At 32.5% G+C, this 26,230-nt stretch overlaps 11 protein-coding genes across 11 annotated transcripts; 6 read left to right on the forward strand and 5 right to left on the reverse strand.

The window, feature by feature from the left end:
* Positions 1-496: 496 nt before the first annotated feature.
* Positions 497-2,538, forward strand: EIN_134380 (hypothetical protein; the record flags this gene model as incomplete). Its single annotated transcript, XM_004185192.1, has 2 exons — positions 497-763; positions 850-2,538. The coding sequence occupies 2 exons, from the start codon at positions 497-499 to the stop codon at positions 2,536-2,538; spliced, it is 1,956 nt and encodes a 651-aa protein (XP_004185240.1).
* Positions 2,539-3,692: 1,154 nt separating this feature from the next.
* On the forward strand, positions 3,693-4,271 carry EIN_134390 (hypothetical protein; the record flags this gene model as incomplete). The annotated part of the gene is made up of 1 exon (XM_004185193.1): positions 3,693-4,271. The coding sequence occupies one exon, from the start codon at positions 3,693-3,695 to the stop codon at positions 4,269-4,271; it is 579 nt and encodes a 192-aa protein (XP_004185241.1).
* A 1,492-nt stretch (positions 4,272-5,763) lies between these two features.
* EIN_134400 (hypothetical protein) lies at positions 5,764-6,336 on the forward strand (the record flags this gene model as incomplete). Its single annotated transcript, XM_004185194.1, has 1 exon — positions 5,764-6,336. One exon carries the CDS (start codon positions 5,764-5,766, stop codon positions 6,334-6,336), a length of 573 nt encoding a protein of 190 aa, XP_004185242.1.
* A 3,506-nt stretch (positions 6,337-9,842) lies between these two features.
* On the reverse strand, positions 9,843-10,187 carry EIN_134410 (hypothetical protein; the record flags this gene model as incomplete). The annotated part of the gene is made up of 1 exon (XM_004185195.1): positions 9,843-10,187. The coding sequence occupies one exon, from the start codon at positions 10,185-10,187 to the stop codon at positions 9,843-9,845; it is 345 nt and encodes a 114-aa protein (XP_004185243.1).
* A 243-nt stretch (positions 10,188-10,430) lies between these two features.
* EIN_134420 (hypothetical protein) lies at positions 10,431-11,033 on the forward strand (the record flags this gene model as incomplete). The annotated part of the gene is made up of 1 exon (XM_004185196.1): positions 10,431-11,033. The coding sequence occupies one exon, from the start codon at positions 10,431-10,433 to the stop codon at positions 11,031-11,033; it is 603 nt and encodes a 200-aa protein (XP_004185244.1).
* Positions 11,034-11,039: 6 nt separating this feature from the next.
* Positions 11,040-12,724, reverse strand: EIN_134430 (hypothetical protein; the record flags this gene model as incomplete). The annotated part of the gene is made up of 3 exons (XM_004185197.1): positions 11,040-11,302; positions 11,387-12,573; positions 12,654-12,724. The coding sequence occupies 3 exons, from the start codon at positions 12,722-12,724 to the stop codon at positions 11,040-11,042; spliced, it is 1,521 nt and encodes a 506-aa protein (XP_004185245.1).
* Positions 12,725-14,854: 2,130 nt separating this feature from the next.
* On the forward strand, positions 14,855-15,601 carry EIN_134440 (hypothetical protein; the record flags this gene model as incomplete). Its single annotated transcript, XM_004185198.1, has 1 exon — positions 14,855-15,601. One exon carries the CDS (start codon positions 14,855-14,857, stop codon positions 15,599-15,601), a length of 747 nt encoding a protein of 248 aa, XP_004185246.1.
* A 1,110-nt stretch (positions 15,602-16,711) lies between these two features.
* EIN_134450 (hypothetical protein) lies at positions 16,712-18,383 on the forward strand (the record flags this gene model as incomplete). The annotated part of the gene is made up of 2 exons (XM_004185199.1): positions 16,712-17,540; positions 17,602-18,383. The coding sequence occupies 2 exons, from the start codon at positions 16,712-16,714 to the stop codon at positions 18,381-18,383; spliced, it is 1,611 nt and encodes a 536-aa protein (XP_004185247.1).
* A 225-nt stretch (positions 18,384-18,608) lies between these two features.
* On the reverse strand, positions 18,609-20,474 carry EIN_134460 (hypothetical protein; the record flags this gene model as incomplete). Its single annotated transcript, XM_004185200.1, has 1 exon — positions 18,609-20,474. One exon carries the CDS (start codon positions 20,472-20,474, stop codon positions 18,609-18,611), a length of 1,866 nt encoding a protein of 621 aa, XP_004185248.1.
* Positions 20,475-20,601: 127 nt separating this feature from the next.
* Positions 20,602-21,259, reverse strand: EIN_134470 (hypothetical protein; the record flags this gene model as incomplete). The annotated part of the gene is made up of 2 exons (XM_004185201.1): positions 20,602-20,829; positions 20,906-21,259. 2 exons carry the CDS (start codon positions 21,257-21,259, stop codon positions 20,602-20,604), a joined length of 582 nt encoding a protein of 193 aa, XP_004185249.1.
* A 145-nt stretch (positions 21,260-21,404) lies between these two features.
* EIN_134480 (hypothetical protein) lies at positions 21,405-24,887 on the reverse strand (the record flags this gene model as incomplete). The annotated part of the gene is made up of 1 exon (XM_004185202.1): positions 21,405-24,887. One exon carries the CDS (start codon positions 24,885-24,887, stop codon positions 21,405-21,407), a length of 3,483 nt encoding a protein of 1,160 aa, XP_004185250.1.
* Between the last annotated feature and the right edge of the window lie 1,343 nt (positions 24,888-26,230).

The raw sequence follows: 26,230 nt of genomic DNA on the forward strand, positions 1-26,230 counted from the left end.
AACAAAACGAACCATTCTTAAGTTGCGATCAATGTACATTCTTCTAGCTTCTGTGGAAATCTTTTTTTCATTTCCTCTCGTTTTTCCTCAATCACGTTTTTTTGGAGCCGATAACTCATTTCTTGTTTTGAGTTTTCACACATTTTTTTTGTTTAATATAATATCGTTTATATTTAACATTTAATAATATTATTACTAATATAATATATTCTTAATAAATATAATTATTTATTTTATTAAATCTATTACACTCTTCAATAAAGTAAAATGTATTATAAAATTACTATTACATTTAATGTTAACTATATGTACTATATATACAACAACAATTTACCACAATTATTAATACATTCTTTTTAAAGTATTTATATAATAACAAAAAATTAAAAATAAACAAATTATACTGAATAGTAACATAATTATAAAAATATTAATAAAACTGTCCAACTACTTGAAATTGGCAGTCGCATCAAAAAATGAAACTACCAAAACAGACATGGCAAAAACACAGGCTGGTGCATATCACAGTCTTGACGTGAATATTCCTTCTGAGTTTGAAGGCAACCCATATATGGCGTCACAAATGACTTCTAAGTTCATCGTCTCGTTTTACACCAACTCGAAAACAGCTTTAGTCCACTTCCCAGGCCAACAAAATTTCGAAAAGATCACTACCGAAGGCAAGGCGGGGTGTTCGCTTGTGTCGAAGTACTCCGACGCATTTTACTTCTACGTGTATCCGGAGGAACTCCACGTCTTAACCGTTTGTCTTTGAATAGTTACAATTACTATAAATTAGTTATTGAAACGAGTACTTATGATTTGTGTCGCCAACAAACTGACAGACAGTACGACCAAAAATTTTCACACGAAAGTATCAACTTTAAGAGCGAGGGAAACACGATATCGGGGACATCACTGATACTTGAAAATGAAAAGAACATCTACTGTATCAGTAACTCCAAAATAGTGACTATTGAAAAGAAGAGTATCAACAAACCAAAGAACGTTTGCCCTCTAGATAATAGCTTTAGTTCATTTGCCAAAGAGTCGTGTGTTCTTCCAAACAACCGAGTGTTGTTGGCGGATAGCGTGGTCAACATGGGTAACGTCCACTTCAAAGTGTGGGATTTGGTGTCGAAGAAAGTCGTTGCCCAAATGTACCGAGTCGTTGGGGAGAATGAGCCGAGTTACTCTCAAGTGTTTCACAACACTGTCTTCATGTCTATGGGTACTTCCATTTATCAATGTGACATCAAAGATGAACTCAACCCGGACGAACTTGTTACACTCGAATTTTCAAAACACGAGTTCCATGACAGATCCATTCAATCATTTTCAGTAGAACAAGATTACGTGTTTGTGGGTGACTCCTATGGAATGGTTACCGTTCACTCATACCCAGGATTTCACTTCCATAACACTATAGATTTGGGCATTGAAAGAGACGAACAGGTCAAGTACTTTGATGAGCGGCCTGTCTTCAGTTTCAGAAATTCCGTTGTTGGGATGAAACGAGTGTACAAATATTTGATCTATTGGCTACTTAACGGAACAGTCTGTATTGGCAATTTCTTTGCGACGGAAAAACGAGTGGACACGTTGTCCTTCCAAGACACAAAACATCAGTTGAGAGACGTGAACTTGACATTTGGTGATAAGCTTGGTATTGTAATGCGATTCAATGTGTTGAAAAGACAAAACTCTGCTATTGTTCCAATCAACGAGTTTTATCAGTGGGACGTGACGTTACCAAGTCCAGTTCCTCAAAAGCTTGCGTACGTCGGATTCTTCGAAATGCTCCCACAAATCATTTCTGGCATATACAACGCACTTGACGGAGGGAATTCAAAGCAAATTGAAAAGCTTCGGACGGCTGTTAAAGAGTGTTACTTCACTATTGTGACTATTAATAATATCAAGGAACGTTCTGGAGCAATCATTCCATACGAATTCTTTGCAGACATGGTCAATGGCCTCGCAGAAGCACACTCATTTTCTGCAAATGATTCGAAGAAGTCACCCGAAGAGATATGTCAACAACTCACAAAAGCATTGACGGACTTACAAGTGATGGTCGATGACTCTGTCGCGATTTCGATGAATAAAATCGACATGTTGAGAGACCCAAAGTTCTTTAACGCATCTCAAACATCAAGCTTTGCCGTGAAAACTATTAACTTCAGAGAGTCTGTAAGATCACACTTCATGGAGATGTTGTTGGACCCAAAGTATGTTATAGACGATAACGACCATAGAATGAAATTCTTCTACATGAACAACACATGCTTCTTGAGACAGAAACAAAACGATTTCACAAAGCACATCAACCATTTCAATGACTTTTGTGTCAGTAATGATGTTGGCGCACTTGTAGATGCCCCAGAACTTGTGAAGGTCAATGCACTGTTAACCCAAATTCGAGACGAAATTGAAGAGACGCGCGGCGATATAAAAGATTTCGTATCACAGACATTCGCGTCAGATAAATGGTTGCACGAACTAGATTACATATCTCAACAAGTCCCCACTATTTAATGTGTTATGTTTTCGTCTTTTTTGAAATTTTTAAAATTCACCAAAATTATAAAATCAAAGTGCATGTAAAAAGATGGTTTTTAATGTTGTTATGTACCTTGTTTTAACAAAAAGTGTCTGAAAACAGTGGCTTATAACAGTTTCAACTACTTGCTGTAAATCCAAATTACTGTTTTGTTGTTCAAAATATAATACTGAGATAAATGACAAACTCGATATAACAGAATATGACGAAAACAACAAAAATGTATCATGAAACTTAGTTTATATTTATTTCCAACCATATTAATTGCTTTTTATAAATATAAAAAAGTCAAACCGTGATAATTTGTCGTTTTTATATTTGCTGAATCCATCGTCAAAATCCAATACAATTGGATATCAAACGAACTTGATTTATGGAACTAACTGTCTTGTTATACAACCTTTTTAATGATTTTGAATATAAAAATGAAATCAATTTGAAAATGATTTTTAAAAACGAACTCTAACAAAAGATAAAAAAATTATTTATATTAAAGTTAATTAATTTATAACGAAAATTTCTTGGAGTGTTCAAAAATGCATAAACAGTGTGTGATCAAATTAACTTTTCATAACTTTTGGTGTTTTTTGTATTATTTAAACTTTAAAATTGTTGTTTTTTCGAATCGTCGCATATTTATACAATAAAAAAGCGATTTTAAAAAACATCATTTTTTTAAATTAATAATATTTGGAATGAATGAATATCGTGATATACATTATATTTTTTAAACACACCTTTGGTTATACATATTAATTTTAATCATTGAAGAGTCTAGAGTGAGTTTTTAATCATAATTTTTTAAATTATTTAAAATTGGGTTTTTGAATATTTGAAAAAAACAAATAAAACAAACCGCCGAATATTATTATTGGAAAAATCGATAAATATTATTTATTATTATTCTCAAAAGTCTTAATTATCATAAGAATAAACACATCAAATCGAACATTTGGGATATTTTAATAAACTTTACATTATTAAAGTTAAAATACAACAATTTCTAAAGCGTTCCATTCCACAAAGTTGTTCCCAAAAAACAAAGACAATAAAAACTCAAAATTTCAAGACATTTTGAATGTATTATAATTAAATAAACTTAAAAACAACATCTACAAACCAACAATCAATGCCATGCCAATTAAACAACTTTGAAGCCTTCTTTCAATCAAAAATCGACTATAAAAATTTCGAGACATACCAACAATCTGTTTTAATTGCTATACTTTCAAAGTTTGCAACAATTACAATAAAAAAGCCAAGAAAAGCCACAAAGGTGACAGAAGTACACCCACTAATCCAAACAATAGATTTTGGGGATGACATGGTCAATGTAGCTTCATTGGCTTGTTCAAAGTGTCAACTAAATTATAAAAAAGATTGTAATAAAATGAAGTACCATGCTGCATTCTGTCGATTCGAAAAGAACAAAAAGAACTTTGTACAAAATTTGTTGATAGATATGTTGCTCGAGTTTGGGTTCTTTTTCGAGTCAAAAATGGCCAAAAAGTCAACGAAGACAATTCAATTAGAAAGAATTGCATCAGTTTTTTACAAAGGAAGATTAACACTGGATTTTCAAGAGTTTGTTTTATGTGGAAAAGAAGTGACTGATTACATTGGAAAAGAGTTTCAGAGAAACCAAAGTACTATTGTAATTAAAAACGATCCTATTATATCCTCTTTATTGGACAAATATATTTTGTAAATTTATTTTATCGTGTTTTTTATTGTTACAATTTTATACCTTTTTATTTGTTTACACAATGAGTTTATTATATTGTTATTTTCACGAAAAATAACATTATCGTTTAAGTTTTATTCAAATATTATGAAAAATGTTTAATTTTAACCTAAGTTTTCTTTATTTGTAACTGATTCTTGAAAAAAAAGTATTACTATTTATAACAAAAAGTAATTAAACTTATTCTTAAAATTATAGTTAATAATATATAATTATATTAACTATATATTTACTAACAATATATTGTTATTAAATTTAATAATTTCATAACTCAATTTAACTAATCATTATAAAAAATAAATTAAATAAAATTTTTTCTATTAAAAAAAAAATTAAATTATTGTCAATTATTATCCTTGCCACCTGGTGCTGGATACCTTAGAACATTGAAACTATTTAAAAAAAATTAAAAATATAATAATATTAAATTGCCGTTATTGAACCGTAAAAGTAAGGTATTTATTCTTTATATTTTATACTTTTTGGCAAATTTAATAACATGGTTCCAAGTTGGTACACGTCATATAACCCGGGTTTAGAAAAAAAGACAAATTTTTTAGTTTTTTAGCCACAATAAATAAAAGACTAAAAACCCAGGGTGTTGCAATCTTTTGTCGCAAATTATTATCGCCATTGGTTGTGTTTTGCCACATTCAACCAAAAACAATAGACTCAATCTTAGTATATTATAATAACATTATATTAAATTTTTATTATTTTAAATAATCATATCCACAAACATAGAATCTTCTTAATAAGTTTTTCTTTTCTTCCCGATAATTTACGTCGATGTCTTGTATTTATCAAAAAATAATTTCCTATTTATAAAAAAAAGATTTTAAACGTCGAAAAACAATGATACTTTTTATAATTAAGAATTTTTATATGCCATAATATCCCGTTTTTTGCGCTTTTATTGTTCTAAGTTAGACAATTTAAAAAAATGACTGATTACAAATATCAATCTATTTAATATTAAATCATTAATAAATTTTTTTTAAATTATATTTTTTTCAATGAATCTCAACCCTGGTTATTTGTTTCATTTTTTGTTATATATTCAAATCATCAATATTTAATTTTTAATTTATAAAACACATTTAATAAATAACTTGTTAAAATAACCATACAGTATAGTGTTGCGTATCTTTTAAGATTATCGAAATGGCTACCTTTTAAAAATATTAAAAATACTTGCCATTATATAAGATTATTTAGAATACGGACTTTGAATTTTTTTGGCAACTCGCAACTCGGGTTCCTTCAAATCTTTATACAAAAAAATAACCATTTTTTCTTGAAAAATCCCGATTATTTAAATAAAATAAAGGCTGTAAAACAAGAGAACCAGAGTAACTACTTTTTGATTTAGTCGTTAAAAATGAATAAAAGAAGACCCAGGTTGATGAATACTTTTTTCAATAATATAAGACTACAACGAACTTGAAAGACATAGATGTCCAAAGTCAGTACGATCCGTGAAGCACAAAAGCATAGAAGAGAGCGCAATATCCAAGTAGAGCTCGAGTGTGTCCTTATTGCACTTCTCTCTCACAAATACTCCTTTGTCATCTCCCGTCCCCAAAAAAAGTCCCGCCTCACTTTAGAATTTGTCAAAATCAAAACCATCATCAGAACAGACGAACCAGACTTCGCTTTTGACGTTCAGAAACACTTGAAAGCACGAAGCATGAAATGGGCAAATATAATGTACGGGGACGGCGTCGCTAAACTAACAGCTACACGTCGGTCAATGTTAATGAAACGAAACGACGTAGTTCACTTGTTAGAGGATCTACTGTTCGAAGACAACATAACAACGTTTTGTCAAAAAGAAAACAGAGAAGGTATTGTAGGGAGTGTTGCCATAAACTTTTACAATGAATTTTTGCTCCCACACGAAGAGATATCAAAGACAGGAAATGCAATATGGAATTACTTTATGCAAAGACTTGAGTCGACTCTCCAGACCACCATTGAAAGTGGAAATCTCGACAAATTTATGCCCTGTTTTGTGTTTGAAAATTAGAATTGCGCGTTCTACTTTGTTATTTTAATTCATTTCGTTGTTATTAAATTAAGTTTCGTTGAAAGTTAAACAATTACTCTTTGATGAAGATTATTCAATTAAGAAATGAAACGTTTTGAGTGAAAAGTTGAACAAACTAATCAGAGTGTGTATGTTTGTTTTAAATTTTATAATTTATATGTTTTGAGAACAAAATTGTACAAAACATACCTTTTTGAATTAACATTAAATTAAAAGTTTTGTTATTAAATTTAAGTTACCTAATGAATTATAAAAAATTCATAATCCACAATTATTGCTTTAAACAATGATAATAGAACTTCAAAATAGAGTTAGTCGGAAAACGTTGTCTTAAGCTTTTTGGTCAATGAAAATTGGAAAATATCGGGATCATGTTCAAAATATAAAATAATCGTCGTTTTAGTTTTTTTCCCAAATATTTCCCAATTTTTCAATTTTAACCTAATTCCCAGGGTTTTAAACAATTATTTGTGTATAAATCGATAAAAAGAACAACATTTTACAACAAACTCTACTTATTTTAAATTTGTTTTAACAAATAAACATTAATATCTTAGATATTTAATTATTCTTTTTTAAACAAATTATTTACTTAAGATGTATTTTTATTATTTCTTGAAGATTAAAAACATAAAAAAGAAAAAAATATTTAAAAAATATAAAATAAAGTTTTTAACCTTACGATACTGTTATTGTTTTAAATTAAACATAAATTTTATTTTTTTGAACTTGATATGATAGAGTCGCCACAAAAAACTTACCTTGTGGCGACTCTTTTGAAATGTAAACAGTAAACAAACCAATCGCGCTTTTAATAATTTATAGGTTTTCCTTTTTTCTTTAATTTTTGGAAATGTTTTAATTAAAACACAAACAGTATTGGCGTTTTTTACAACAAAACATTTTTTTGGAAAAAAAATGTTGTATAAAAGAAAAAAAAATAGTAAGGTTAAGAAGGTATATAACGATGTGAATAAATCATTTGATTGATAAATTGATAATATTAAATGTAATAGAGTCAGTCTTTTAACTTATCTAATCTCGAATATTATCGGTAAAAAAATAGCTATAATTGTGTTTAAACATCGGGCATTAAATAAAACGTGAAAAAACCCGAAACAATTATGATGTATTTTTGGGACGGCTTCCCGAAATATTCCAATTTTCAAAGTCCAAAAGGATCCAAACAACGTTTGAGACCAGATTTCGTTTGAAGACAGACTGTATGGGTTTTTTTATTACTGTTAACAGAAATAGTCAAGATATTTGAGTATAATCAGTAAATGTGATGTTTAAATACTTGGTGTTAGTTGTTAACTTTGATCAAAATTTCAAAAAATGAAGTGCAGTTAATTAAGGCGTTTTTAAAATAAAATGAACGGTTGTTGACAAAAAAGTATATTCACAAAATTAATGATTGACAAATATTATGTTTTTTTAATTGAAATATTAAATTGGCTTGATTGAAATTTGGCTTTGTTTTTTTTAATTGCTTTGTTTTAAATTCATTATATTATATCAATTATATGCTTTGAAATGACAACACATCTATATTTCTTTCATATTATGTTGTTTTTATATGATGTATTGTTGAACTGTTTAATTTACAAAGCAATGAATAGATAGAATATAAAGAACAACAACATTTAATTGAAAAATTAAACTTTTTTTGTTGGATATATTAGAAAAATAAATTTAAAATGCAAAATACTTTTTATATTGTTAATACAAATAGCAAAGACAAAAATATATGATAATGACGTAGAAACATTATAAATATAAAACATTCAGAAACATAAACAAACTCAAACCATTTTTTAATCATGTACACCATAAGATCTTTTAATAATATAGTAAAGTTAGTTGTAAAATATTTTCCATGTTTTTTTTCGTTATTAAAATCGAAAAAAATCAAGAATATATACAAAATATAATATAGTCTTGTTTAATTTTTATTTGTTAATAAGACAAATTCGGAAAATGTACAACGTTTAACAACAAACTTTGTGTTTTATTTAATTCCATTTACTTTGTTGAATTGTTGCTTGTTATACAAATGAATTTTTAAGATATATTAAAACATATTTTTTCAGTAAAAGTGAAATGGAATTCGCAACATCGACTTGCTTGATTTCAAATAATGTCAATACAAACACCTCTTAAAATCACTTACAAACAAATTTTAAGTATGATTCAATTTGAATAATATTTAAGAAATATTTGAAGTTACGTGGAAATTTTGACTTTTTTAATTTTTTTCTTTGAATCAATCAATTAATTTTTTGATTTATTTTTAATTGATTCTAAAGATAAAAAATAACACAGAAGAGATAAGAAGCAATTTGAACATTTCAAAAGAAATGTATTTTTTACATTCATTGACGTAATGGGGTTTTAGAATTTTATGCAATCCGTTCGTTTTTTTTAAATGCTGTTCTCATGTATTTTGAGAACAACATACTTTTATTTTTAAAAAAGACCAACAAGAACAAACATTTCACTTGGATAAGTCTCCATAACTGAAAAAACCAGAAATGAACGTTAAAGTGAACAAACACAAGAAAAATGAAAAAATCAGTGTCTGTTTCGTGAAGAAAAGTAATAGCGCAGTTCCGCCCAATTTCTTGACTGACTTGGATGATGATATCGACAACGAAATACTCTCAATTTTAAGACATTCACAACCTTCTAATATAGTTCAGGTGTACGATGACAAAGTCTTTAATTTTGACGAGGACCTTACCCACTATATAAGAGAGACGAAAAGGGTAAACTCGCATTAAAAAAGTGTAATTACTGTTATGTGTTAACTTTTGTTTTACTTGATTACAACTACATTATTCAAACTAAATAAAAAAGAGTATGAAAAGTTACTTTTTTATTTTTTTCAACAAATTACTCTATAATTTAAATAAATAGTATTGTTAATAGTAATAATCAATTATACCAATTATAGTTATTATTCTTACAAAAATTGTCATATCTTATTATTTTAATGTTGTTGAAAAATACAAACAAAAAACAAGATTTATTGTTTTTGTTGAATTTAAAAACATTTTTATGCCAATTTTTTATTTGTTGTACCAAAATTTTCAACATTCCAGTTTTTATCTAAATTGTATGGTTTATTATAATTAAAATTTTATAAATTATAGTTACAACCATTTTTTTCAAAAACGAAATAAAATGTAAGAAACAATAAAACAAATTTTTACATTACATTCTGAATTCCTCTTTCGTACTTCATTTATTTTTCTTTCCAAAAAAAATATTATTATAACTTAAAAAAGTAAAATAAATTTTTATTACAAATCACGTGTTATTTTATTAATTTACAAAATAAAAAGCGATAATTCTTAATTTTGCTTTTATGCAAAAAATAAAATCGACATTTCATTAAAACTTTAGTTTAAATTCAATTAAAGTGAATGCAAGCCATTTACTCTGAAAAACACAAAAACCTGTAAAACACAAAGAAATAAAAATCAGAAAATCACGATCATAAACCCAGTGAAAGAAATGACAAACCAATAAGCGTTAAAAGCCGTGAAGGACCACACTCCCCACATCCGGAGTCTTACATCTTTCATGAAAATATAAACAATAAATAGTACCAGCCAAAGTGGTGGCAAAATGAATCCCACCAAAAACAAAAGTTTTGCTCTACGCAATGACTTTTCGCTTGTTTGTTCCGACGTCACTGTCGACTGGGCAAAAAGTGGTTGTTCAGATACAATTTGTCCAACATGTGAAGTCCCGTATGGATCCGGTTGAACGTACACTTGTTGTGTTGTGTCATGTATAATTGGTGCTGTCGCAACCTCCTCCATTATATATTATAAGTTCTATTCGCCACTCATTAAAAGTTCATTTCTATTAATTAAAAAATACCATTCAAATGGTTTTATTATTTAAATGAATTATGTGTTTTGATGATTGACAAATGTAATCTGTTTTTTCAAAAATGTTATTGGATTTGTTATTATAAATGTTATTTGAAATGTTATTCTGATGTTCTTTTAATAAATCAGTTGTTTATGAAAAAAATCAAACTTTAAATGTCTAAATAAAAGATGACTGAAAAATATGATGTTCCATTATTACGAGGTTATTTAACTCGACAAGAAACAAGCGGAACAAAGGGGTGGAATAAGAGGTGGTTTCAAAACAGTTATGAACACCCTTTGATACTCGAGTGCTACCAAAGCGAGAAGTCTACAAAACCACTATTGGTAATTGACTTTAAAGACGTCTCTGACTTGAAAACGCTCAGAACAAAAGCGGACGACTCGGACAAAAAAAGATATGGCTTTCAGTTCAAATACGGAAAACACTCGCAGAAGCTGTTAACAGATGGCGAGGATGAAGGCGAGTACTGGAGAGAAGGGTTTTCATCCCTTCTCAAAGTGGCGAGCGGTAAAGCTTTGGAACACAAAGTTGAGAAACCAAAAGAGGATGTTGACCCCCAAGGGCTCTATCCGGGCGAATACTTTGCCACCACTTTAGTCGACTTTTGTTCTTCAGAGTCCGGGATAATGAGCTTTAAAAAGGGGGAGGCTGTTATTGTTGTTGGACAACCCGAGAACGGTTGGGTTCCAATTGAATTTGGTGGGAAGCGTGGGTGGGCGCCGGCGGAGTTTATCACAAAAGTGGCGCCAAACAACGTGAGAAACTGAATTGAATTACAAAGTGATTTCTGTTTGTGGCGGAAATAGTGTAGTGTAGTGAATGATGGAGTATGTGTATACAAAAGGGTAACCCCTCAAAGAAGGTTGTAGACACGTCACACAATTTTCGACTGTCATCTTCGTCTCTTGTTGGTTGTCCGAGAGGATTTTGAGTAAGTCCAACAACTCGCGTAAGAATGCGTATGTCAGTGGCGGCATTGTCGAGAACACTTCTTTGAATTCATTCAACACTTCGTTGTCTTGCATCGAGTCTTTAACTAATTGTTACTATTGAATAGAGTTAAATAATTGAAGAGTAGTACTATTACTATAACTATTACATCCTATTACATAGAACAAACATCTCCATAGCTCATATAACTTCTCATCAACGGACTTGGGCACAACTTGATCGGGTAACGACTTTATATAGAGTTTTAAAGCTCCTGCGACCGAGTGAATGTCAACCGAAGCCAACAAATCAAACGTTATAATTTTTGAATCGACTTTCGAGAGAATTAACTCGATCTTTTCTTTACTCCCCGACACTCGGAATATGCCCTCGATGTGTGCGCCTTTCTCTTTGATGTATTTTATTAGCATCGAAACGTTTTTGGGAATATGCAAGAAATTGTGTTCGTTTGCTAATTGATCCAACGACAACCCCACTATCTTCACGGTCTTTGTTTTCGTCCGTTTCACAAATTTTATATTCAGAATGTTCTTTGTCCGCGGCGAAAGCATCGAAGGCGATTGTGTCGATTTGGGGGTCATTGCCTTAGTTGTTTTGTCGACGGATGTCTCTGTTATTCCAAGTGAATTAACAGGCACCCCGACTTTATTAAAAAAGATGGAAGTGTTATCTGGGGACTTGATGAGTCTTCTTGGGACGACTTCGAACCACGGCTTAACGGAATTCAATTTATTGAGCCATGTTTGGAATTTTGAAGGGTCTTCGAACTCAAGAGTGATGTATTTGTTCAGTTCTAAGGAGACTTGTGAGAGTGGGATGATTGCAGCCTTTGAGATGTAATAAATGGACTCCAATGTTCTGGTCTTCTTACTGATCAACAGAAAGTTGTCACACAATTTAACAACTTTCATTCGCTTTCCCATCGTCTCTGTCCCATACAACACATCATCCCCATCGGAAGTATCGGGCACGACTTTATATACCGAAGTGAACAACTGGAGCAACTGTTTGTGTGAGTACGACGCGAAGTGATGTTGAAAGTTTGCGATTTGTGCGGTGAGTGAGATGAAATGGTCTCCAAGTTTTCTGTAGTGTTTCATCAACTGCTCAATCGAAGTGTCTGCGTCGCTTTTTTTCCGTGGAGACCTTGGTGATCGTGGTTCACATTGTTGTTTGGTCGGATTCAGTAGTTTGTTGTGCGATAACAATTCGAGGTGGTGCTTATAGAAATACAGTGTGTCCAATGTCGTACACACTATATTAGTTTGTTGTTGGGTCGTGTCCAAAGTCGATTTCATTAACATCGCTGACAGTGTAGGACGGCCGCCCTCTGAGTTTGTGAGAAATGGCTCTTCGCTTCTTGTGAGTGGGTGTTCTAGTTAAATATAGTAAATATATAGTACGCTTTTAGAATTAATTCAATCAGTGGAACAAACACATCAAACTCGGACATTTTCAATAAATGTGCTTTCGGGCGTGGTCGACGTGGCGTGGGTAGGACCTCCATCAAAATGAGTTGATTTGTATTTTACGTTTTTGTGTTTTTTGAAAAAATTACTCCAATTGAGAAAAAACGAATTATAAAATAGGAAAAGTAGAACTGAGATTGGAATATGCCCGATTTTGTGCTCGATGATATTTTTAGTGCAATCATTCAAATGGTTATGAAATAGTTGTTTTATGGTTGTTTAATGGTTTTGTGTAAGAGACATATTTTTCGTTTTGGGCGGTGGGTTGTAATAGCACGAAAACATGGGAAAGAACGGGTAGAATAATTTCCCGAATTGTCATAGTAAAGTGGTGGATATAAAAAAAAATATTTTATTAAGTTTTTATTTTAATACTAGCGAGGCAAATACAATTTTTTGTTACCAATTTCTTTATTAAAACATTGAAGATAATACAGAATGGATTTGATCTACAAAAATGATCTTAATTTAGATAATTAAACTCTTGGTTTTATCAGACAATTAAAATGTAATTTTCCAGGAAAAAAATCAATAATATCTGATTAATCAGATGATTTACTCAATAACAAAATATATCTATATCTTAATAAAATAAACATTACTATTTTGAAATTATAATATGAAACTATGCAAAATATTTATTTATTTAATTTATTTTAATATAGATATATAATAGATTAAACTAAAAAATAATTATCATATATTTAATCTATAAATAATTTCATTAAGAGAATAGTATAATAGAATTAAAACTCTAATATTTTTGTTTTTTATCAACAACTGGACAAAATCTATATAGTTGATTTAATAAACTATATTATAATGAATTACAAATGATAATTATATACCATACTCAATAGTACAATTTGAATTAAAACCAGAGGTTTCCAAAATCCCGATGCCAATTACCCACGTCACCATTTTATAACCAAAAAGTTTATTTTCTCTTATAAACTCGTACGTTATAATACCACATTTTCGGCAATAATTATTTTGGAAACGCCTGATTAAAACGGTTGAATTATGAGAAAATAGATTTTTTATAGTCTAAATTTGCATTTTTGATGTTGGCTTAATCTGAGGCTATCTTTCGGTTTGTTTTCTATATAACTTTCGGGATTAAAACAATAATAATTTACCATACTTTGTTCCATGTGATACTAATAAATGATTTGTTTCTATTCTATATGTCAATAAAACCAACTTCTGTCAGTTTGTCTTCGAATTATTTTAAGCTACAAATAGCGATTGATATAAGTTATTTTGAGTTTAACAACAAAAATGGTACATACGGGCAGTTGTTATACGCAAACTTCACTATTATAACGGCACTTTTCTGCCCGTGGTAATAGAATAAAAATACCAATATGACTTGCAATATCCACAAATTCGGGTGACAGTATTTTTGTTGAAATGTAATTTTACAAAGAGCATAACAAGCCAACTGGAACAGATTCCAACATTAAGTCGAAAATAAACTAGTTTTAGAGAAATAAAGCGGGATATGTCGATTTAAGAAATAAAGTTAATTCATACATTATCTTTTGCAAAGTCTTTTATTGAAAAGAGCGGTTCTATTTCAGTGTTTCTATAAAACAATAAAACATAGTATTAAATGTTATATCTTTCCATTATAACTATAGTAAAGTGGTGTAATCTATCAAAAGAGAATTATGAGGATTACCAAACTATACAGATTTGTTTACATTTCTTTTGGAAAAATGCCATTTTCCGCTTCACCAATGGCCAAATAAAGCACACGCCCTTTATTAACATACAAATTTCCCACTTTTTCCGAAAAATTTGCTTGGACGTGAGCAAGACTGCCATAACCTTTCTTCTGTTAACCAAAATCTTACTGCATTTCGTCATTAAAGTTCGGGTTTGTGCCGTAGAAAACACCCAAAAAGTGTCCAGAAATAGCTTCATAAGAAGACAAGTTTTGTTCTAATGAAAATAAAAAGAACTACCCCGACTTGCAGGCGCCATTCAAAGCAAAACAAAGAACTTTGAGCGAATTTGCAAAGTTTTTTGACAAGAAAAAGGGGATCAAAACAGTGGAAGAAACTCTTTTATTTCACAACAAAGAAAGTGCAAAAATAGATGCTAACCAAAATAGAACAGTGAACGAAGAAAACCCACCCACAGAACTCAATTCGCTCAATTCAATGATGATGAAGATGAAAATGAACAACCTCAAGTTCCCCTGCCCCCTCCACGTGCTCATTGACGGTCCGTCGGAACAAACAGAGACTGACGCAGTCATGAGGATGTTGGTATCAAGTGACTTATATGACAAAGCAATTTATTCTGCTTCAATACATATCGAGAGATGCGAAGATGCAGTCTATGACATTCTGAAGAATAAGGAAATACTCCGAAACATCGACGAACACCTTGTTTACACTTCAACGTCACTTGAAAGCACTTTGATAGTCTTGGTGCAATTGACTAATATCGACCCCGAGCCATTTTTGGAAATGAAATCGTTTAACAAGGTCTTACAACTCTTGAACTACCAGATGGAGTACAACAATTACTTAAATATTTTGGACTGTTTGGACAATTTTGTGTCTTCACACGAACCGGAAGTGATCATCTCGCTCATCGAAAACAATTTACTTGATATTTTGATAGACGGGATGAACTCCGACGATGACGAAGAAGAGTGGGTCTTGTGTGGGAGTATACTGAGAGAATGTCTCTCTATCGAGGACGTGCAAAACAAACTTGCAAACAGCTTCGAGACTCTTTGGGGCTTTTTGGTCCACCTCTCCCAAATTTACCAAAACGTATTGGTCAAGATGCAAAGCCACGTTTTCCTTATTTGCCTTTGTGAGTGCATTGAACACTTGACTAGGAACAGCGAAGTGTCTCAGATTATCAGAGACAAATTTCCACAACTACTCTTATAACTATTATGTATTTTGTTAATTGATTATTCTTTATTTGGTTGATATCGATTTTTAGTCTAAGCAGAAAATGGATTATCTTTTAGTTTTTTTTAAACTATTTGTTGCTATAAAATTATTTAAATTTTGATCAATTTATTTTTTATAAATATCACTTACAAATGTATAAAAAAAATGATTAAAACTTTGTATAAAAAACGTTTCCTTATTTAATAACATCAAATCAAATTGTGACTATTGGTATTTTAAAAATAATAAAAATATGCTTTTTATATATAAATTTATTATTATTTATTTTTTTTTGAAAATAGTTCTGGAACAAAAATAAAAATTTAACAAAATAAAGAATTTTGAAAAAACAACTTTTTTATTTTGATATTTTGGTTATTTGAAGCGTTTTTACTTTTTTCAGTTTTTACCTATTTGAAAGTATTCAACTTCTTTTACATTAGAAATGTGGGAAAAAGCCCAATCAAAATTATCGCTCTTTTCTTTTTAAAAATACACATGGGGTTTGAACAACCCCAGAAATTAATACCATACTATTAATTAAAAATATAAAACCAAATTTTTTAAGTTTACTATTTTTTGGTAAAAATGTTATTATTATTTATAGTTAAATAATTCATCGACATAATTAATTATTTAATAAATTTATAAGAACAGCTACTAGTAAAAATATTTTAAAATTGATTTTAGTTTTGTCGATTTAAAAATAGTAATTTTATAAAAAATTTAAAACATTTTATCACTTCATCAATACAAAATGTTATTAATTATTATTTTTTTAATACTTTTATATAAAAATGTGTAATAATAAAATTTTTACATCCTAATTTTGACAAGTAATAGTAAAAAACCACAAAATAATCAAACACATAGTAAATAACAAAGTATATATAAAAACCAATAAATACTATTAATTAACAAAAAAGAGAAAAACCAATAAAAGTATTAAATTCAAATTATAAATAAACCATATTATAATAAATCAAAAAACGAATGATGAATTTGCCTCTTTTCAGTTTTTTTCATTTTAATGAGATTTGGGTTAATTTGATGAAAAATAGAAATAAAGAAAAGGGTTTTCAAATCTTTAAAAATCAAAAGGATATGTTCATCCTCTTAATCACGTTGTTTCTTTCGACACGTTCCCGAGTGATTTCACTTTTCACTCCGAACTATAACAACATGACACTTTCTGTTCAACAAGAAGGATTGGACTACATTCGACAACAGCAAACAATTATTCCGATAACAGTTGTTGGCTCTCGCAAATCGGGGAAGTCCTTTTTATTAAACTCGATAACAAAAGTGAATGGCTTTTCATTGGGCCACGACGACATGCCGAAGACAAAAGGTGTTGAGTTTTTAGCAAAGGAAGTGAAGTATGGCGACCATACAGCTCTCTTTTACGACACCGAAGGACTTTCCAGTAACCCTCTTGGGTTTGACAAGAACTTAGTGTTGTTTGGTGTGATGGGGTCATCACATTTAATAGTCAACGTTAAAAATGAGATATTGTTTAGTGATGTGTTGTCGCTGTCAGTCATCTCGAAACTTGCGGACTACTACAACAAACACAAAGTCCCCAATTTCAAGTTTCCACGACTCACATGGGTGGTTGAAGATTACCACCAAATCAACTCGATCAAAAAGGAGAACCTCCTCTTCGACTATTTTTTGAGTGAGAAACCAAATCCAGAGCACAACGCGATGATCACTGAATACAACGAAATAGTTAGAGTCTTAAAACAACTCTTTCCGATACAACGGCTCTTCTTGTTACCTGAGCCTATCGACGATTTGTATCGATTCACGAATTTGGACCAAATTCGGTATAATGCACTGAACGAAAATTATGTGAAAGAGACGACTGAGTTGAGGGAGTACATTCAAAGGACTGAACCTTTCCAATTACGAGGTATTGTCACGGGCGACCGTTTGTTACGTTGAGTCATTTTAATAATTGAATTGCAAATGGTCAACATAGTAACCAAAAGAATATGCAAATTATGTGGAAAACGTGCTGAACGAGGTGATGAAAGAAGAGATCAGTCCATTAAAATTACACATTGTGGAACACTTTGGGGAGAGCGTTGTGAAAGAGTCGTTGAGTCTGTTTGCGAAAAGGATGGAAGCAATCCACTTACCTACTGAGCTCTCATATCTCCATGAGAAGAAGCTCTTCTACGCGAATGAGTCGCTTGTGTCTTATGAGGCTGGAATGGACGGATTTCTCGAGATGAGCACGTACAACTCTCTAAGAACGAATTTACTGCGAGAGATTGAGAGGAAGTTCAAAGAGATAGTGATGGGGAATGAAAAAGCGTCACATGTATTTAACAACGAGGTTTTGGAGGAGTCGATGGCGATGATAGAGGGGAAGAAAAAGTCGGAGGCGATTGCAATGAAAGACGTGATGATGACACATTACGACAAATACTCTGTTGGCCCGACTAAGGAGTTCTATCACAAAATGCTCCAACAACACTTGGACTTAATCACTGATGACATGAGGTGGGATGTACTCATCGGATGCTTGTTGTGCTTTGTCATCAGTTTCTTATTGGTCCGATTTGCTAAAATAGGGTTTGTGAAAGCAGTACTGTTGTGCGTGTTTGTGTTTGGAGGTATTTCGGTGATGATGGCGTTTTCTGTGTGGAAGCTCTCCATTCTAGAAACTATCCAGATGATGTACTTTGCTGTCACTGGATTGTCTGAAACCCAAATTTTTGTTGTTGCGTCGTCGTTTTGCTGCCTCTTCTTCTTTTCTTTGTTTTGATTGAATTTTATTATATTTTGTGTTGATATGAAAAAGAAGAACAAGAAGTGTTTGATTGAACTCTACAATGGTTTATTTTAATAAAATAATAGTATATATGTGATTTATTATACTTTTTAATTATATTATACATTTTAATAAAACAATAGTTATGTGTTATTCTATTATTAATTAATAATTATTAATAAAAAATTAATACAAATATACAAAACAAGTGTATAGCAATTAATCCTCCTTTTTCTCGTCTTTTTTCTTCCCGAAAATTTTTTCTTTAAATTTAGTGAATTGCCCCTTTTTCTTCTCTTCGAGTGGTTTCTGTTCGACAGAAAGTACTTCTTTTGTCCCCTTTTCTTCTTTGGGAGATGAACTCCTCATCCTGTCGACAGGCGTCTCAGGTTTTCTTTCACTACTTGTGTCACTGCTGACTTTTCCACTGTCGGTCGACAATTTTGAAGATTCGAGTAATTCGGTCTCTGCTTTATTTAAAAGATCTGGTTTTTCTAGCTTTTCCGTTGGACTTGTATTACCGTTAGCTTTTTCAATGAACTCAATTGGGATGGAGACGGTGTGTCGTTTCTCAATTTGCTTTTCTTTCAGAAGTTCCTTTTGGTGCTGCTTGTCCTTCTTCTCCTGCTCTTTCTGTGATATTTTGCGTTGTTTCTCGACTGTTTTCTCTGTCCGTAGATCCCCATTGAAGATCCCGTTACACGCCAAAGTGAAGTACTTGACCGCCGCGTCTTCCGTGAATTTCATCATCTCCCTCTTGATCTTCTCTGTTTTGGATTTGTTCAGTCGCGCTTCTTCTGTTCTGAATATGTCGGGGTGATGACTTCTTAAGTTATCGACTGGTGAGATGATGACAAGGTCAGGGATAGTGTATACCTTATCCACAAATGGGTTAAATGTGTTGACTACGTGTTGTCTGACAACCTCCGAAATCTGTGGAATAGCTATTTGGATCTTGTCTGGGAGGACCATGAACTTCGTGACAATCATATTGAGAGCGAAGTGGATGATGTTGTCTATCGTCTGTGATGGGTGGAAGTATGACCTCCCCACTTGTAATTTGTAATCGACGTGGATCTCGGGGGTTTCGTGAAATGAGATGTACACACTCTTCGAAGGAACGTCCGCAAACTCGACGCGACTTTTCCCTTCCAGACTTGGCAGAGCCAAATACAAGAAAACAGGAAAGCACGTCTGTGTGAATGGGACTTTGATTTTCATCGATATTTCAGCGTGAATGTCTGACTGGTATGAGACGTCACTGTCGAACCAAAATCTTCCCAAACTGCCAGTAGGTATATGCGTTACCATAGTCTTCAGAAGAGGCGGTCGAATTCCTAAGAAGAATTCGGTGCAAGTAATTTCTGGTATAACACTCGACTTGATTTCGTCTAACTTTCTTTGAACACTCTCCTTCATTTTTCGTTTCAAGACGTCTGAAGTTGTTATAATATAAAACGCTCGGGCTAAAAAGAAGTTTGTGAGTTCCACCCACGGCAAAGCGTCTTGTGATATGTTTGGAGTGAGTCGAGCAAGTTCTCTAAAGAGTGTTACAAACGCGTCGTCGGCTTGTTTGTACTTTGCACGGCCTTGTTGGAATGTTTTGATGTAATACAACCAAAATTCGAATTGGTATCCGTGTCTGAAGCGAATCAAAACAGTGTAAAATGGTGGGATGATCTCTGTCGGACTGTTTAACTCGATGAAGTTGTTTTTGTTAATTTTCGATCGTGCGAAGTAGATGTTAGTGATTTGTAACGTCGAGATCTTAGTTTTGTACTTCACCGTGTTGATCTGGAGGATGATGTGTTCTTTGTCGACACTAAAGAAGCCAAGTTGTTCTTCTTTTCCAAAGACGATAATGCACTCCGACTTCAAATTGAGTGGATCTGAGAAGACGGAGATCCAGTCGTCCACGCCGCTCAAGTTCAAATTTTTCGAACGAGGCGATGGGGGAAACTTTTTGAGTTGTGGCGACGACATAAGTGGGGGAGTTTTATTGAAGTGAGCGCGGATGAAGAAGAACAGTGAGAGTGTTGTGATGCCAAGAAATGAGATTATAAAAACAAGGAGAGCAAATAACATCGACTCTATAGAGCTTGAATTTTCAAGTTTCAATTTAATAAATTAACTAATAAGACTAGTTAAATACTATGTACTATGAGTGTTATAAAAAGACAACTAAAGCATTATGGGTGAGTTATTCTATCTGTCATTCATAAAGAATAGCACTGGGTTTTTCTTTCTTGTGATACTTCATGAGCATGTGGACTTCACATACTAATGCTATGAAGGTCGACGCTAAGATGAGTAACATTGTGAACTTCCCTTTGAAACAATTCAATTTCAGAAGTTTGAGGACGATGTCATAACACGCGGGGCTGAGTCGGGAAACAACACAAGCACCACTCTTGATGTCTTTGTATCGACAACAGTGCAACTTTCGATGACTACTTTGATACAAAAGTAATACTAAATTACATCACAAAGTAATGAAAGAGTGGTGAAGAACAAACGCCAAGGTGATTTTCATTGTCGATGTTGTGTGCAAGAGTTTCTAATGCATTTTCATCTCTCAATGCGTTCAGAGTAAATATTATAGTAAGTACCGCCATCACCGCATTAGTTATTCTATGCTTCTTCCCTTCATAGAAATACACGTGGAATTCACAGAGAGTGAGTAAAAAAGCGGCGGCAGCAACTCCATAGAGCCTATAACCAATATCGTATATATCACTCACTCCACTAAACGTTTTAATGTCTTTCATTTGAAGATAAGCAACACCCAAACTCACTAAACTGGTTACAACCAAACACCCTCCCGAGAGAAAGAGACTTGGCCTTTGCCATTCGTTTGTAAGACCACTCATTGTGTTTTTCAGTTTCGTGGTATTTCCTATTCAGAATAAATTATTTTACTATTTAAATTTTTATTCAAAATAGTAAATTTATAGTTCTATAAACCATATTTAAAAAAGGAAGAAAAGCGTACAAACAGAAAACGACCATCTAATGTTATTTATCTTTCTTGACAAAGCCACTCTTGGAAGAGTAGAGCAATGACACTGTAAATGCACTCTCATAGAAGAGAAGTGCTTTAAGTTTGTTCTTTAGTCTAATACACTGCTCTAAAGTGGCTTCTTCGATCTTATTCTTATGTGTTTCAATCAGTTTGATTGCTTTGTTTAATTCACTTAGAGTAGAACTTTTTTGAGTACTAATGTCGGTTTTAATTTTATCACTTTTGGTTGTTGCCGAGAGGTACGCGTCGTGCTGTAAACACATCAAGACGAAGTCTAATATCTCTTTCAATTTGATGTCTGTTGAGACTTTATTCTTTGCTTCGTCCTTTGTGAGTAACTTCTTAGCTAACTTTCCAAGGTTTGCAGAGATCCAAGCATATCGAATAACTAAACTGAATTCATCTTGGAACACGTTGAACGTCAAGTCGTCGTCAATTTCTATAGAGTCTTGAACTCTCGCCTTCTGAATGTGTGATAACAATTTGCTGAAGTCGATGTTACCATACACTCGCACATCTGCATTTAACATCTTTTCGAGTTTGATGATGTCGCCACCAAACATAATTTTGTCATTGGGAACAGAACCCAATTTTCCACAGTAATACACATACCAATCCAACCAGATCTTTCTGTACTGCTCTCCTAAGAAGTCTGGGACCATCGGGTTGAAAAATGGAGCATCAAACATCGCGTCGGAGAACACATCCAAACACCTCACGGGGTCGATGAGTGGGCCATTCTCCGAGAAACAGACATTCCCATCGGAGTCGGTGTACACATAATATTTGTCCTTCGACACTTTAGTGGACTCCGAGAGTTGTGTTGTGTTCCGTAAGCTCCCAACTAACTTCAGTCGATTCACATCGACCACCTTTTTTATTATGTATTTGACGTATCTAATATCAATATATAATATGATATACGCGGTGACATACTTCTCGTCGGGATTCACAAAGACGATATCCAAATTGTTGTCTTGCAGCACAAATAGTGGTTCTAAGTACCACATCATCATGATCCTTTTTTGTTGCATATATCTTGTAAAGATCTGCTTCTTAAGGATCATTGCTCTCTCACCAATAGCTTTCTTTCTTTCTTCACGCTCGTAGTATCTCATATTTAACTCTTTTATTACTTCTTGTGTCACATTGGGTTGTTTGCGAAGTTCGTCGTCTTTAGCCGCTGCACTCTTGTCTTCATTAAGTGTTTTTAAGTCACTCTTCAACTCTTTTTTGAGTTTCATGATGAACGGATCGTCGGGTTTATTCCCTGAAACAGCTATATCTATTAACTTCTCCAACCGTCCTATTTCTGGCTTCTTGTGCTTTGTGTCGCTTATCGCTTTTTTCGACTTCTCTTTCTTCATTGGTTTTGGAGATGCGTTACTATTAGTGACAGAAAGGCCCATCACTGGATCTTTTAAATTTGAGTGACTCGACTCGAACAAATGTTTGGCGTTAATTTCTGGGAGGGGAATCTCTTCCATTGGCTTTTTCTTCTCTAACGTCCTCTCAAAGGCGGCGACGTCGTCTTTCTCTTTGTCAATGTCCTTCTGTGAAAGTTCTTTAAAGACCATCTCCCTCATGAATAAGTCGATTTTCTTGCCAACACCGGGATCAAAGGAATCGAGCAAGAAGGAGTCACTCACACACTTCAATTTGTCGTCAGAGAAAATTTTGTTGTCGGGAAGTTCCCACACCAAATTACTTTCAACAAACCGTTTGATCACAAAGAACTTCTCCGCTAATGTCAAGATGGACTGTAACTTGTTTTTGTTCACACTCAAACACTGAAAAACAAAGGCATCACTCTCAACACCCTTTTTAGACTGTTTGGACGCACTCTCTAAGTACTCTTTCTTCCATATAACTCGACATAAGAACATCAAACTTCGGACGACTAGTGGAGCGTATCGGAAGTCACCTACAATATTCTTGGATATGTCCTCATACATGTCATCTAACTTCAAATTGGACTTCTCGGCATCGGACCGGCTCAATAACGCACTCACGAGAACAACAAGTTCCTTAATACTTGCGTCTGGTGCATTTTTAAAAATCGCCTCCAGTACTATAGAAGCGACTTCGAAGAGTTTGACTTGCATACTAGTGTACAAGTCGACTGTTTTCTTGGTGGAAATGAGAAGCTTTCTGACAAAACTCGAAACGTTTCTTGCGATAGAGTCTGGGATGATCTCGGACTCGACAATGCATTTAAACATCTCGTGGTAGTCATCTGCATTAAATCGATTGACAAAGACGGCTTTAGTTGCTGTGACCGAAGCGAAGAAGGGCGTGTAATTCTTTTTTAAGTCGGCGATTTCGTCCGAATTGGGTTGGGTCCCTTCACTCTCACTCTTACAGATCTGTTTCAGTTTGGCGTCGCGACTGATCAATAATGAGAAGACCATCATCACACACAAAGAGTTCAATTCGTGTGTTGTGTAGTGGACGGTATTTCCAAACAAACAGAACGCAAACTTGTTTGCAAGGTCGTTGGATTGATTGACGGGAAGACTCTTATTGTGGAGTGCTTTTGTGAAGAGGCCAATGTAATTCCGTGGCGCTTTAATATCTGTGGAATGCGCCGAACTCTTCATTTGAGCCAATAAGATGAAGAGATAATTAGCGATATTTGGGTTAGTAACACAGTACTGAATTGTATAGTCGCAGAGAGTACTGTCAAGTTTCTCTCCGGAGTACAAGAACTCTGAACCTTTCTCACCAGTCAAGTCTTTGAATGGTTTAGATGCCAAAAAGTAGTCGAAACAATACGCAAGTCGAGAGCACTTAAACACGTCGATTAAGTACTTCACTAGTCTGAGTAACTCTGCTTCTTTGTTTTCCATCATTAAGTTGAAGAATGACAATGCGAGTTGTTCTAAGTTGTTATTTAACACTTTATCACTAATACTTTTGAATTCTTCAGTCTTTGTGTTTGAATGGAGACTGCACGTGTTTTTAGTTAAGCAGCAAATTTTATCAGTATGTGGGCAGTTTGCGTACTGACAACAATTGCCGCAATTACACAATGCATATAACGTGGTTTTACCCTTTTGATGTGGTTTAGTGTGCAGTTGATGTGTTTTCATTGGCACGTCTTCTTGCCTGTTTTCACCTCGTGGAGTTTTTGGAGCTGCTGAAGGGGTGGAATTGGAAGGAGTGCCCTTTTCAAGACACTTCTCACAGGCGGGACAGAAGTATAAAGTGATTGATGGACTGCATGTACAGATGTAATACTCATCGAGTAACGCAGTGTTGCACGCAGACTGTTTTTGCTTGAAGTACTCTGCTTTTGAAGACGAAATGCCGTCAAAAAGAACAGAATCAAAAAACTCGTTATAGTTAACCGGCTTTGCGACGTCTGAAATTGACTTTTTGATTGTGTTGATATCCTCTTCGGTAAGAGCAGAAGGTAAATCGTCGTTGTCGAACTTGGAAAAGATGTCAGAGAGCCGTTCGATTGTGTCTTCCATTTAAGTGTTTTTGAGTTGAAGAGACAAAACAAAAAGTTGTTTAGAATGAACTGGTTTACTACTCTTTTGCTCTTTTTTTAATAGTGTTTTTGGACAATTTGATCTACTATTAATACAAAAGAATGTGTGTAATGATATATTATCAAATATATTATTATCAATAGTTTTAGTTTCTCTATAACTTTTTGTTATTGCTTTTTAACAAAAATTCTAATAAGATTTTTATAATTTCAAAACTAAAATATATATAATAATAAACAATAGTAAATTAAATAATAAGTTATAGTATACATGAATTTTATTAAATATACTATATTGTTTTGTTTAATAATAATAATAATTGTACTTTTTACTGTATATGAAGAGACTTCGCCATAAAACAATATATAAAGTCGTATCGAATTAATCCACTAATCATTGCAACACAAACAATCATCAAAAGGTTATTGTGATGGCTATAAATCAATGTTCAGTTCTTCAAATATTGTTTATACTGATGTGTAATTGTCGATTTTGTTGTATAACTTATCAATCTTTGCTTGTCAAAATAACACATTTTGTTTTGTGGAGTTTGTGGAGTTACATAACAATAATGTTATTACAGTATGGTCACTTTGCTTTATGTATAACTTTGCCTTATGCAAGACTATTATAGTTAATTAATAATTAAAATGAATTATTACATAGTTTGATAATTACAAATCAAAAACACCAAAATCCATTTCAGTTTTTATTTATTTAAATGGTTTTTATAATTATAACAATTAAATTATATTTATTGTACTTTTTGGATTGAACAATCTTGTATTTAATCATTCATATACAAAATCACAACCAAAATGTGTTGTTCATTGTAATCTTTGTCAAAAAATAGTATTAATTGCAAATAAAAAGATTCAGGTGTTATTCCACCAAGATTATAATTCTATGCTCTTTGTCTTTATGTCAATCAATATGTGCTTCATTTAAATTGTAAAATACTGTTGTTGTTTTTGTTGAACTCATTCAATAAATACTTTCAAAAATGGGGTTGTTGTCTTATAAACATTTCTTATTTCATCAATACTTGCGGAACCATGAAACTTAAATAAATTTCTTTTGACATTCTTTTTCTTAACACCTGATACCTCTATATACACATTTCCACTTTTTAATTTTTTTATTAAACAAACTATAAATTAATTCTTTTGTTATTTAAATTTTTTTTAAATCCCAAAATAAAAACTGTAATAGTTCAATTATAATTTTTTTATTTACCTTTAAGACAGGTTAAAATATTACGAATAAATATAGAAGTGAAATTATAATAAGCTAATTATAAAAAAAATGGAGAGACAAAAAAA

This window comes from Entamoeba invadens (assembly GCF_000330505.1).
Source record: "Entamoeba invadens IP1 unplaced genomic scaffold scaff_1105074726609, whole genome shotgun sequence".
NCBI classification, from domain to species: domain Eukaryota; phylum Evosea; order Mastigamoebida; family Endamoebidae; genus Entamoeba; species Entamoeba invadens.